The sequence below is a fragment of the Capricornis sumatraensis genome, chromosome 2 (genome assembly GCF_032405125.1).
Source record: "Capricornis sumatraensis isolate serow.1 chromosome 2, serow.2, whole genome shotgun sequence".
Classification (NCBI taxonomy): domain Eukaryota; kingdom Metazoa; phylum Chordata; class Mammalia; order Artiodactyla; family Bovidae; genus Capricornis; species Capricornis sumatraensis.
The window spans coordinates 162,810,049-162,824,631 of NC_091070.1; the positions used below are offsets into that span (position 1 = coordinate 162,810,049).

At 33.3% G+C, this 14,583-nt stretch overlaps 1 protein-coding gene across 6 annotated transcripts in view; it reads right to left on the minus strand.

Moving 5' to 3' along the window:
- Positions 1 to 2,565: 2,565 nt before the first annotated feature.
- The window catches only part of ADGRL2 (adhesion G protein-coupled receptor L2), a 205,152-nt gene continuing 193,134 nt past the window's right edge, over positions 2,566 to 14,583 (minus strand). The window contains exons 19-24 of one of the 6 annotated variants that reach the window (XM_068962363.1): positions 13,872 to 13,898; positions 13,046 to 13,214; positions 10,329 to 10,457; positions 9,686 to 9,782; positions 7,876 to 8,004; positions 2,566 to 4,552 (exon numbers count right to left, since the gene is read on the minus strand). In XM_068962363.1, coding sequence (XP_068818464.1) covers positions 3,798 to 4,552; positions 7,876 to 8,004; positions 9,686 to 9,782; positions 10,329 to 10,457; positions 13,046 to 13,214; positions 13,872 to 13,898 — 1,306 coding nt within the window. In that variant the 3' untranslated portion in view covers positions 2,566 to 3,797. Of the gene's footprint in view, positions 4,553 to 7,556; positions 7,639 to 7,875; positions 8,005 to 9,685; positions 9,783 to 10,328; positions 10,458 to 13,045; positions 13,215 to 13,871; positions 13,899 to 14,583 lie in introns of those variants that run through there. The other 5 variants (XM_068962336.1, XM_068962344.1, XM_068962327.1 and 2 more) reach the window with 5 other exon arrangements.

Consider the following 14,583-nt stretch of genomic DNA (forward strand, 5'->3'; position numbering starts at 1 on the left):
TGTGTCGACAATCGTTTGGAGAAAGACTCAGAGTGACATGACAGAAAATTTGCATCTTATACCTTTCAAATGATAATTAGGATTGTCATAAGTTAACCTCCAAACCCACTAGTATTCACTCATCCTTGAGCACTAATGCTCCAGGCTGCCAACACATGCTATTGAAGGACTATTCACAATCAACGTGATACTCACTAGCAGGAAGCATATGATTTTCACCAAAAAGCATACTAATTGTATTACCCAGTGAAGCAATGTTCATCTATATTCAACTTTCCATACTGTTTGAGATTTAACACAACAATTTCATGGAAAGAGAAATATGTGGAACGCAGAACCATGTGAAATCTTGGTACTAAGTTTTATTTTTAAAACACTGCAGGGATTATTGCCTTTAAAGAAAATTTCAGTATCAATAAAATATGAAGAGCTGTTTCATTTCAGAAATTCAACTTGTATGCATTCTTTTAAGTTTTTCTACTTAGAAGGGTATAACTGCAATAAAAATTTTACTAAGTTGAAGTTTTTTACAAAACACTCTATCCCACGAGAACATCTTAAAGGTCAGCCTTAAGTGTGAGGTTCAAAACTGAATTGATGGAAAATTACATTTTCTCATTTATCATTTAAATACATACATAAATCAGGCATCCTGAATACACCCATATAACAAGTGCACACAAATTTTTCTCTTAATATTGGGCAGTGAACTTGTGTCTGATGCTTCTTCCAAGGGGAAAGCATAGTGACAGTGACTTTCTGTCAAATAATTGTTGCTGTTGTTTTCCTGGTTAATATATATAATTATGCTCAAATGAATGTGGATGAGTTGAGCTGCTGACATATTTAACTAATTTATGGACTTTAAGGAATTGTCTTCCACATAAATAATTTTGAAAGCCTACAAGATGAATATATACAGATGTATAAGCAATAATATTTTTCTATTGGTGAAGAGAACAAACACAAGCCTATAGTTTAAAATAAGTGATCAATCTGGACTAACATTTATCAAGCCAAATCTAAAATAAATAAAAACCATTCCTTATTATTAATAGGCCAGTTGAGTAACTGTCCCTGAGTTAAGGTATAATAATGTGACTTTATAAAAATTCACGGTTTTTACTACCACAAAGATTAAGAATGTGTAAATTGTATATCCAGGTGAAGTCTGGACAGACCCAAAGAAACTACTGGGTTGATAATACATCAGTAAACAGATTAATAATTTTAAACCTAAGAAATTAATCTGTACTAGGGGGAATCCTGGATAGAATCTAAGGCAACATTTATATATTTTTAAAAGAAAATTCATTTTTAAAGAGATTCTTTCAGCAGCAAAGATGAATGATAGCTTCCAAATTGTATTCTCTAATATGAAGACTTGTAAATTATGTATGCTGAAGAGAACATTACCATTTAGGTACCAAATACTTCTGCACTAGTTCACTTTATACAAGTTTTAGAACAGCCTCAAGAGAAATACTTTGAATTGAATGATCAGTGCTGCCTTTTTTTGGCAACTCATCACTGAACCAACCTAACCATAGCTGGCCTGTATACCAGGAAGTATAGGTCATATTAACTGTAAAATTTCACGCTTGCACAGGATAATATATAACAAAGCAGAAAATTAAAATGCTTGATTATATAATGTCCTCTTCTAGCAGATAAGGTTTATAAATTCCTGCAGAATTTTACCCAATGAACTATGAATACCCTTCTCAGAGGACTGTTAAATCTGTTTAAATATTAATATAATTTTTATGGTCAATTTCCAACATGTTAGGAATTAACCATATGTGAATACACTGCTCCATTGTGACCCTACTAAATATTGATAATATTTTATTATATAGTATCTACCTTACTACAGTCACATTTAAATAAGTATACTTTCAAATGTTTTTCTTATTACTTTTTTAAAATAGGCATGACTAAGCGTGTCCACATGAAATAAAGTGATTTCTAACTTGGTGGAAGCACTTGAGAGAACTAGAAGAATTTGGTATAAATGCTGATGATGTAGACAGGAAAAATCTATTTGATAAGATTCAATTATATGATTTTTGAACCCTTCCATGATAAAAAACATTATCATCCATAGCTGCCTATAGCAATGCTTATAATCTTCAAACTCTAAAAGTACATTTTAGAATTTTCTTCTCAATACTGCTGAAAAGTTTTTTTTTTTTTTTTTAAATGTGGAGAATTTCCAATGCATCTTTTTTCATTTTTACTTGTTTTGGCTCTGCTGCAATGCAACAAACGTAAGTACTTTCAGTACTTCCCTATTGAAACCTATCTGCCAGATTTTGTGCATTGGTAATTGGCAATTAGAATACAAATATATTCTTTTCAGCATATAGAGCCATCAGGCAGCTGAAGTGTATTCTTTTGCATATTCGTGGGTTATACTGTGAAAGGACCTAGTATACCCAAGGTGAGCTGGGTGGCAAAGTATTCATATATTAAAGCCAATTATATGTCATACATAAAAGGGCACATTAGCTACTTGAAAAAATTCACATTTATTTACTGTCAAACCGTGTTAAACTTTACACTGGATATTAGTGATGGGCTCATTATTAACAGGTTTACACAAAGGGATGAAAAGAAAGGCAGAATTTTGCTGAAACAATTTACATTTCATTAGAACTTTATCATAAAATAAATTAATTACTAAATATAGGCAGAAGGAATATGGAAGAGTAATATTTATGTTTTATTTCATTTTTTAAAAAAGAATAGGCACCTTTTGTTCACTAGAAAGTTTGTGAGAAGTGCCCAGTGCCCTCGCTGACCCCTGTTCAAGAACAAACAGAGGGGTGACACACAACCTTTTCTAGATTTCACCACATTTGTGCAAGGCATGGCATAACTGGCTTCAAAGAGTTTTTCCCCCCATAAAACACGCTCTTTTGGCAATAAGAAATTCAAATGTAAGAATAAGGACTAACATGTCAAAGCAGAACACTGTATACAGTGGAAAATAAGTGAAAATGGGTAGAACTTACCATGACAAAGTGTAAGAAAAAACATTTCATAACATATGTGCAACCAAGAGCTTTTCACAATATTTTCTTCAAACTCTTTAAAATTATTTTTAATGACAATTCTATTTCAGTTGGACACAAATGTATTTATTTTACCCTAGCAATAGAACAAAATATAATTTCTTTAGCCATTTTTGAAGAGTTCATTGTACAGTTGAGGAAACATATGAAATAAGGCCTGTGGCTTGATTGCTAGTGGTTAAACATGTTTTCAATCTTTGCCTTAATGTAAAAGGTTTGCAGTCAACTGCAAACTGCTGCAGAATCTCTCTCCTGCTTTTCCAAGTCTTGTCAGGAACAGTAAGGTACAGTAAATTTGTCCCACAGGATTTTAAAGCCTACGCCTTGTATATAATACAATGCAGGCCTACAAAAATGGTGCAGCCATATTTACAAATTTAGTTCACAAACTGCTGCAGTAAAATGGCTGGAAAGTTCTGTTTTGTGTCACGATTTCTCTAAACAGCAGCAGAATCTTAAAATACCTGGTTGGCATCTCTTTTCTTTGTAACAAATAATTCATTTTAGTATACTCTGTGTATATACAAAGTTTTTTTATGTTTTATAAAAATTCACAGAACTGCAAGGTTCAGTCATCTTTTTTTTTTTTTTTTACACTGGAGAACCACAGGTCAACAGGGCCATCGCTTCAAGCGGAGTTTGAGGGAGCTGCATAGGGCCAGTGGAGTCTGTCTGTATTCACTACTTGCATGTGGCCTCTGGAATTCCTTAGTGGCACTATTAGAGACTTGTCACCAGCTGCATTTGTCCTTCTCTGACGTCTCCTTCTGGAATACACCCTTCTTTGTTAATGGGGATTATATAACCATCGCTATTGCCCCTGCTGATCTGGTAGCACATCTGAAGCTGGTGGCCAGCTCCAAGGTTTGGCATGCTCTTATAGTAGATGTCCTCGTTCTCACTCCTCCGGGATGGAGACAGGTCTTCTTCCATGTCGGGGCTGCTCTCCTGATAGGGAGAGTCCCTAAGGTTGGGCATGCTTGTGTACAGAGAGTCTCTGTTGGGGGACTGGAGATGGTCCTCGGCCTCGGCTGTCAGCTGGGATACGTAACTGTCAGTTCCCTCGGGCTTCACTTTCTTCTGGGGTTGGTACAGAAGGGAGTGAGTCCTCTGAGGGATGAGAGGGGCCTCGAGTTCTTTGTGATGGAGCTCCAGTCCAGGATTGTCACCATGCATTAGAGATGAAGCATCTGCCACAATAGCATCATCTTCGCTGCTGCTCCCTCCAATCACAGGCTTGACTGGTAGTGTGAGCTCGAGGTTGTGAGCCTTGCTGCTGCCCCGTAGGTTGTTGTGCACTAATTCTGAAATGATCATCTTCTCAAAAGCGGTATCATTCAGACTTAGTCCACAGTCCACAACCTGCACGCTGTCATTATAGTCCCCCTTGCGCAGTGAGTAGCTGTTGTTAAAATTACCATTTAGCGGTAGAGTATCCATGGCACTTGTATCCCTGGCATTGTTCAGTGAATGTCCTGAAACAGAAAAGGGAGGGGTCCCATTACTGTCTCTGTTCCTGATGAGAGGATCGTTACTTCTTTAGAACAAAACTTTTTAATGTCGTTCAGGACAAAGTTGTATTCGAAGGCTAACACTTGGAAAGTGTCAGGCTTTCCCGCGTTCCCAACTGTAAACAGTTGCAACCCCTTAGATAACAGAACAAGTGTGAAAAAATAATACTGTTTTCTGGGGAGGGAAGAGGGCATACAGAATGTTGATTTAACAATTTTGAGGAGACAGTATTTATCAGTTGATTTTTGGTCAAATCTCTGACACTCTTACAAAGAAGACTTCACTCCATGCCCTTGCATAGTTAATGCAAAGCAATTCATTAGTGACGTTTACATTTTAAAGTACGAGACTATGGTTTATAAAAATAAAATTAACAGAATTTGTCCTAAACAACACTAAATTAAAAGGGAATAAGTCACATACAAAAACTGAAGGCAAATGTACAACATAAACCCACAAAACTGGCAAGCAACTCTTTAAATAACATTCTAACATTTCCTTTTTCTGGAGATGAAGTAAAAAAAAAAAAATAATGAAAAAATGGACAGACACAAAGATTTCATGTTAAACAAAGATAGCCATCTCTCACACTGACTGGACCAGGGGCCCACAAGCACCATCCAACAACACGATAGACAGCAGGTGGAATGACTCACTTTGGACAACTCACATCATGTCTGTCTGCTCAGGCTATCTGGCCTAAGAGTAGCTGATATACAAAAAAAAGTAAAATGATTTATTGTAACATGATGAAGAATTTCTAAGCTTCTCAGCAACTTAGTCAGAGCAAGGGTTCAACAAATTAGATTACCAGCAATAGCAGCCTTTTGCTTTTTCATTGAATATCTCTTATGATTTTGAACTTTTGTTTTGGTACTAATACTCTAATAGCAATGGCCCCAGGCTTCTAATGGTCAAAGTTTGCCTGCAGCCCTGCAGTCTGCATCAGTCACAGTGACAGCTTCTAATGAACCAGCAGAATCTACTATACGAGACTGGCCCACAGACACCATGGGCATGGAGGTTAAACGCAGAAATGTTAGGAGATTTCTTAAATATGGGTCACAGAAATTAAACCAAGAATAAGTATTAACTGTGGAATGGGAAAAGGGTGTCAGCCTTGGCTAATATATTTTTATCTCTAAAGGAATGAAAGATTGGATACATCTGTTGAAGATATGAAAAGAGGTTTAGGAGGAAAAAAAAATATGATAACATGCTCTCTTCGTATTTTTCTAGACACATAAACATGTAAACTAAGACATCACAGTGCTTCTCAGGCAGATGAAAAAAAAAGTTTAAGAGAAAATTAAATGGTCTGTACCATGGAAAGTTAGGTTATTCATTCTCAAAATCCTAGAGAAAAAAATCACTTGTCTACAGATAGGTCTGAAAAAAAAAAGAATGAAATGATGTTATTGAAATGAAACTGACCACTGTGAGGCTGCTGCATTGTATGCAAGGCTTGGAGGAGTTTAGGAAAAAAAAAATAATTCTTGGAAAAAATAGGAAATTTCCCTTTTTAGTGCTCACTCCACTTATAAAGCTGCAGATATCCTAGAAAACTCATTGTCATGACCAATAAATAACTCATAATTACTCAATTATCATTAGCAGAAAATAAGAAAATAGGAGGGATCATATTGTTGACTCATGCTATTTTAAAAATTCTGATCCAACTTCTACATTTGAAAAATTGACAATTTGGTTTGTATTATGCTCTGTGGCACATATAACAAAATGAAGTAATGACAGTTCTTTGCAAGGCTTCCTTCAGCCTGGCTGACATGATTCACTAGCTTTATAAATTCATATATGTGCCACAAATTTTAGAAGATCTATTACTAGGAAACATCTGATGTTTTAAATTATAGTGACACAGGGATTGGTTACTAGCATTTGTTTCCTCCATAGAGGTATGATCTTGTCATTTTTCTTTCTTTGTATTGTTGTTTAATAAATATAAGAATATATACTGGATAATCCAAAAAGTGTTTTCTATGATATACTGCAGATCTAAGCACATCTTTGGCTGGTTTTGAAGAGGCAACTTTTTCTGCCCAAGTTCAGGTAATTCACTGGAAGACTTTCCACAGCCTGTAGCAAGATTACTGTGGGAATGCAGAAATGATAAGTCAATTATTCAGCATTCGGGTTGACAGTACCTCAGGCTTTAAGAAGCAAATTATTTCAGCATTGCATGTACTTAAGTATGAACAGCATTTGCTACAGACCTCTATTACTGACAAAAGGCAGTACATGTAAATGTACTGTTTGAATTTGGAAACATGTGAGTTGCAAATTGTGAACCACTTGCCCGCTGAGTCTACTTCATGACTGCTACTTATGTTTTAATTGTGCCGGTTAAAAATCATGCTGAAAAAATTTACATTTGATAGGCAAAGTTAAGTTTTACTCCCATACTTGTCTCTCTGTAGGTTGCTAGAGGAAAGCATAAGGAAAGTAAGAAAAACAAGAGAATGAAAAGAGAAGCTGCAGTTACGTTAAAAAAGAATTTCAAGAAAAAAATGGAAACGAAGTTCTGTGTTTAATTTAGTGACAAATATCAATTACAAATAAATATTTTATGCTAATAGTAATTATGTAATAACTTTCACCAAAATCTTGCAAATTCTGTTAATATTAAATATATTTTTTAAATTAATAAGCTATTAGAAAACATAATAAAATACAGGATGGGTTAGTGACAATCTCTCCTCCTCCCCCCAAAATAACTACAGATAGAAACTAACTAATATTAACTTTATTCTCAAAGTTTTTTAAGAAAAAAAGAAAAACTACCATAAAGCTGCACTATACTATAGTTTGGTTAGATTGATAATGCTGGATGCAGTTTTCTATACCTAGGCATCCAAATTATCTTTATTAACTAAGTCATGCCAGAAACAAACTCTCTCAGCAAGCTTTAGAGTCAACTGAATAGTATATATTACATAGATAGGATACCTCTAAATGATATAAATCTTGAAGATGGGCTCTCGGACCATGTGATGTCAGTCCTGTAATAATATATTAAGATTTATGCCACCTGTGTCAAAAACATGGATAATTATTTGTAAATACTATCACGACTGAATTTTTACTATACTATAATATAGTGCAGTTTTAGAAGCCTGGCATGGGCAATACCATAATTCTTTATAACTGAGAAATTAAGGATATAATAATAAATATATGGCAACTTGAGTATTCTAGAAAAAGGGTAAAGATCAGAGCTCTGTTTAGCAGCAAAGAAAGGTAGTTGTATTCGTAAGTATAAGCACACCTGGTGAGTTAAACACAGGAGCTGAAGGGGCATTACATACAACTGTTTCAGCGAGCAATGTGTTATAGGGGTTGTTAGTGCCGTGGGGTCGAAGAAGAGGGTTTGTTAGTAGGTAATTGCCAGTCATTCCTAAAGCAAAGAAACAGAAAAAAATACATCAGTTCTCTTGTTTTAGTGTTACAGTTGCAGTAAAGTACTTTTTGTATTCATCAAGGGTAGTGGATAAGTTGGCAAAGGAAAATCTGCTGAAATTCTCTGACTGTATTTGAACTACTAATTTGAAGGAGAAAGGGGAGAGGAAAGTTAAATTTCAGTAATTCACAGGTGCTTTGTAAGTCCCTCAAGTAAACACCTGCTGAGGATGACATTTACTAATTTATACAAAATCACTGTTAAACAAAAATGGCAATTAAATGCACAGAGATCAACATTATGTTTCGAGATGTTACTGCTTAATATTAAAAACCTAACCACTGAAGCCCAGAAGAGGGAATCTCAGACTTTCAGGATTTACAGGTGTGGGATTATCCCTCATGAAAACATCTGTGTTAATACCAACTTTGACACAAGCAGGAGGAAAAACAACTTTCACAAACACATAAAAAGTATGACGCATTGCACCAAGCTTCTCTTAGTAAAGGCAAGAGCACACATGCTGAGGGGAAAAAAAGAGACTGCGTACAATGAATTATTAGACCATTCACCGATTCTATGTAACAAGACTTTTCCTTCTATGATCTTATTTGCCAGGTTTCAAAAATGAATCATTGAATAATTCATTTCCTTTTTGATAGTCATCTTAACAGAATTAGGTAAAACATCAGAGCAATGGAATAAACACACATTTCACTCATCCTAATTGACAAATTACAAACCGTTCAATACTTATCAAACATATGTTTTGCATAGCTAATGTAATTTAGCTAAAAATATTTTTAAATTCAAGTTGGTTTTGATGCCATACATATGCTTTTTTCATTTTAAAACAATCTCATCAGAACAATGCCAACAATGAAAAACGTCTTTAATATTTCATTGTGAAAAAATATATTACATTATAACAGTACATCAAAACTGAAATTACTTGATAAATTACCTCTCTAAGAAAATATAAAATATGATTTTTTTCATAATATACTGAAATTTACTAAGCTTGTACTCAGGAATATGTGTCTGTAGATGCACTTGTGTCCTTATCTTGCTAAGTTATTTTATTTGCCATATTAATTTAAGTTAGAATTATACTAATTATGTGATAAGCGTATAATTGTAGACACATTAAAAATAACAATTCAAATGTAAAAATTACTTCATAAGTTCTCATGTATTTTAATTATTTATGAAGAGTTACTATGTTTTTAACATTTACTTTTTGAAAGAAACATAAAAACAGAAGAATTTTACAAATAAGATTTTTTACTACAAAACTGGCACTGTTTAATGTGAGCAGTAGTTATTCTAATTATATTTTTTAAGAAGAAAATTTTCATAAATGTACATTTAGAAAGGAATAATTTGTATCCCTAGGAACATATTTTAATCTGTGGCAAAGTATGTTCTCAAAAATTACGTTTTCCAGCCTTACTCTATTAATGTGGAGTTTGAAATTCTACTTTTTGCATTACATTATTGAATAGAAAGAATTTATATGTACTTTAATAAAGGATAACAGATGACTCAACAGGTTTAAGAAAGAGCTTATGATATAAACTCATTTGAGAGAAAAAGTCAGTGTTTCCTCTAGAATTATTGTAAATTGGCAAAAGGCACAAAATTTATATAGTAAACTCAAATTTTCCTAGTAACTGACCTTGATTAAGTGTTGAAGTGCTATTGATGTCACCTGAGATAAAAGAAGATTCAGATTGTTTTCTCACAGTGTCATTCCACATCCTTCTTATACGACTCTATTAACATAAAATAGCAAGACACGTTATGTTAGCTTTCCGAAGCTTACCTTACATTAAAGAAACACAAAGATTTACCTTAAACAATCTGTGCAGGATTATCTTTTGACTTCAAAAAAAATGTGTATTGATTCTGTTCTTAAACTAAGGAAGTCTATACTGCTGTGTTTCTTCTTTATTAAGGAGTATTTAATCTTCTAATTTTTAAGAAATTTTCAATTATCATCTTTGTTTAAAGTGGAGATGATGGTTGACTAACAAATGTTTATTGAATGCTCCCTGAGTCCTGTATTACGTGAGCTTAGGATATCAAACTATTGTGACGTACTTCTTAAAGAAGTATACCTCTCGAAAAAGGATGTTTATACCTAAAGAAACATCTTGCAGAAATACTTAAGAAAATATTAAAACCAAAAAACTAAGAAGGCAAGTATCTGCTACCTAGATATTATACTGAGAAGACAATTAGTGCATCTGAACAGAACATGTCTCAGAAGGCATTCTATAAAGAAGGTTAATTAAAGATGCTGTCAAAGTCTTTGTTACCTGTGTGCCAGAGGAATAGCGAGCACTGGTTCTGGTGGTGGATGCCTTCACTGAGCTGTGGGGACTCTCAGTCGGGAGGCCGCCGCAGCAATATGAATGTCTGAAGCACTTGCCATATTCTTTTCGTACCTGCATGGAATAACCGCGAGACCAAGGGATTAATATAAACATACCTGCTCCTCTTGCTCTCTAATTAAATGAGCAGAGGAGATGAAAAGTTCCACTAACCCTTTTCCGTGGAGATTACAAAATCAAATTCAATTGAATTGGTAATCGGAAAAACACCTCTGTCCACTAGACAGTCCAGTAGGATTTTAAAGTGTGATATAATATGTAGAAATATGCTTTCTACCCTGTTATTATAGTGCAAATGTTATTAATTAATACAATGGTAATATTTTAAAAGCCTTATTCTAGCAATAGCCTTAGTCAACCCAATTTTCTATCTCATGCCAAGAAAATAGGATAAAAATTTAGTATTTTCCTTGCTTAATTACATTTAACCACTTGTAATTAAGTCATTTAAGTTTCATATGCTTTATGTCCTCTTAGGTAGGTCAATACATAAACTTCTTTAACTGGATTGCACAGTGTTGTGGGTAACTTCTTTATAATGAAAGACTACATTGGAACAAGAATAAAGAGGAAATAATGTCCTTTGATACATATGCCATTAATTAGGATGGAATGTTTTCTTCATTTTCTGATGTGTCTAGCTCTAACACTTAGTGTAGAGAGTCTAAGATGCTCATTCACTTCATTAGCACATAAGGGAACTATTTATGCAATTTCCATTCACATTAATGAGTTACCCACGTAATTTCCCTTTCCCCTTGAAGCTTGGATATATGAATAGATAGAAAAGTTCTTAGGCCTAAATGAAAGATTACACTTTAAAAAGTGGAGTCCAAGCAATACTAAATAATAGGGCCCCAATTAGGTCGTCAAGAATTGGGAGGAGTGGGGGATATTTCTGGATTCTATGCAGCTGTATTTTGGTATACAAATATGCTTCATGTAGCTAAGAGCCAGACTTTGAAATTATAAGAAGGAAGGATGAAAGGCTGCACATGAAATTATTTTTTTCTAGTAGGTTTCAAAAAACACTCAAAGCCCCCTGACAACTTTCCACACCCCTTCCCTGCAGATCATAGTTCTATGAGCACTATCACTGCAAAGACGAAAACTCTTGACACTTATTACTTGGGAAATTAGAGAATTAAAGTCACTAATGACCTTTTAAATCTAAGTGCACTTGCATTTTCATTATCTTAGCATTATTTAATTATAGCTATTAGAACAAATAACAATGTGGTTGAACTTTCAAAGTATTTCCTTTGTCTAAATATACACTCAAGCAGTTAGAACCATGATTTTAACTAAATCATCTTATATTATGTTCTAACAACTCATCATGGCAATATCCAATACAATGTATCCAAAACTAAGTAGAACTTGTTCAAATGAAGTGTAACACAATAACTTAAAGAGATAATTGTTAATTAACAAGCACAGCAAAATTTCTCCAAAATTAATACATAAACCATATGAGGAAATAATGACAATATCATTCTTTTTCTAAGTTTACACTTTATCAAAAACATCTGACAGAAGTTATGAATATGTGATCATCTGCATGTATATAACCTGCTCATCTATGTAGACAATATATAAAAGCCGAAGTAATTACAAGGTCATACCTGTATAATGTTTAGCAAGTTAAAGTTCAGTGTTATTAAATAAGACATGATACATCAAAAATTTTTGCACTTTTAATGGCTATTAACTGCTCTGAAATGCTATATAACCAAGACAATGGCAATCACAATGGTATTTTATCCAAATAATACCCTCTGGTGCTGGTTTTGCCTAATGCCTATATTGCTATGAATGCATATTATCTGTCAGTATTGCACATTCCACTGTCATTATCTCAAAATTATAGCTTATTCAGAACTGATGGAAGTAACAACACTATCATCTTGTCAGGACTGAAAACTTAATAGTTTTCACTTTCACAATTCTATTTCTCTGTTCAATTTAGTGACCAACTAATAATAACAGAATAAAAAGACTACATTAGATATGCAGATGGGGAAAGGATGATACCTAGTGAAAGCCATGGAAATTTTAAACTTAAATGGCAGCTAGTTTATTCTATTAGGTTTACATCTTACAATAGATTAAAATTTTTCACCTGCAACTTTAATTTTTGAATCACTTTTGAGGATTCCACTTAAGATTAAATCAGGACAAAATAGATGTGAAATATGAAATTATTGGGTTTTAAATTCTTTTAAAATTACTCAAAAGGCAACATTAATATTCATATTTATATATCTTATGCTTTTAAAATTTACACTATTTAACCTTATACTCAATTTTTATTTTGAACTACTGCATTCCTTATATTGAGAAAGAACAAGATTATTTAAATTTTTCTTTATCTTGTATACCCTCTGCACAAAGCATTTTTGTATACTTCAAAGAAAAACTCTTACTCTTAGTTTATAATATTGCCCAATTGAGATTCAAGAGGACTGGTGTTGACATATTTTATATGTGAAGCCTGAACCTCCTGACTTGCATTACAATTAATTTATGAGTAAAATATAATGCTATTAATAATATGCCAGTGGTAACTTAAAATCTCTATTAAATGTATTATTTTCAAATCAAAGAACAAGTAAGCAGAACCTCCAAGTGTTTTCACTTACTTTCTTTTGGAGAGCACAGTGAAAGATGAAAATGAACACTCCCTGGAAAGCATTAAAGATGGTGAAGAGATATGCCATCACAATAGTCTCCTCATTAATAAAAAGCAACCCAAATGACCAGGTTAGGCCAAGAAGACATAGAAGAGCAAATGCGCCAAGCACCCAAGACCTGAAAAAATAAAGTGAATTTTATTAACATATTCAACGAGTTAACAACACATATCACACTTAAATATTAGCATATCATTAGTAGCAGTTGACTTTCTCTATGTTCATATTCAAATTCAACAGCATTTTGGCTTTAACCTTTCATTGATTAAAGAAAGAACAATAGCATTTAGTACTGCAGTCTCCAGTGAAAACAGCAACAGCAGGTATGACCTTTTCTTATTCAGAATAAGTAAGTATGAAAACTATATTAAAATACAAGGTATAAATTAACCCCCATGACTTTATTGTCTTTTATGTGCATTGTGATAAAAGAAATTAAGGAGTCCTTAATTAGTTTACTCCTATATTTTTATTCCTGTGGTGCACTCATGACACTGAATAATGTGATACACACAGAAAGGTTAAATGGCAGATAATCACTTAACACCTGAACTTCAGATTCTAGGAAACTAATCTTAAGTGAACCTAAGGTTTTAAAACTAATGCATGAAGAAGCCTAGCTGAAATGGGACAAAAACATGAGAACAACTTCAAAATAAAATAATTTTGGAGAGATTTCATCATGAATAGCTTAAGGAGAAAAGAACTGTAGAAAACTAGGACGGAATGAGAGGATTTAAAGTCAGTGCATTCCATGTCTAACTAATGATCTTACTTGATAAATGGCTTATTATCTTCATAGCTAGAAAGCATTATAAGCAGAAAAGAGAAACAAAATTATTAGACAGAATTAAAATAGAAAGTAATAAGAAAGCATTTATATATTTTATAAAATTAGTCAAAATTAAGAAAGTCAAAATGCAGAGGCAAGCAATTAAAAAATAAAGGCATATTATAGTTTAAAATACTCTAGCAAATAAGATATTCCAAAATAATTATAAAAATTAAGGGCAATTCATGATATTGACGGATTTGTAAAAATATAAGTCATGCCATAAATTTGTTAATGTAGGATTCTACCTTACCCAGGTAAGTCCGTATTATAGTAGCCATCACAAACACGGTAATTACTGGTATAGATGAGAAGACAGAAAGAGGAAAAGGAAGAAAAGAGAGAGATGCTAAAGATTAGCTCTCTCTCTGACCATGCAACATGCAATGAAGCTGGCACTAACCTATCTAAAACATCTAATAAAAAAAATTACCTTTACTATAAGATCTGCCATTTTTAACATTTAAAATATTTTCTACACCCCATTGTAACCAACTTGAACACTATTGCCTCAGATTTTTAATTAACTCGTATTTTAAAATAACTGAAACTGCTATCAACTTTTTTCAACAGCTATTGATTTTTTCTCATTAGATAGCACTTTTCCCATTGATATTTCCGTTTTTTCAACCCTGAATTAAAGTAAACATTTATT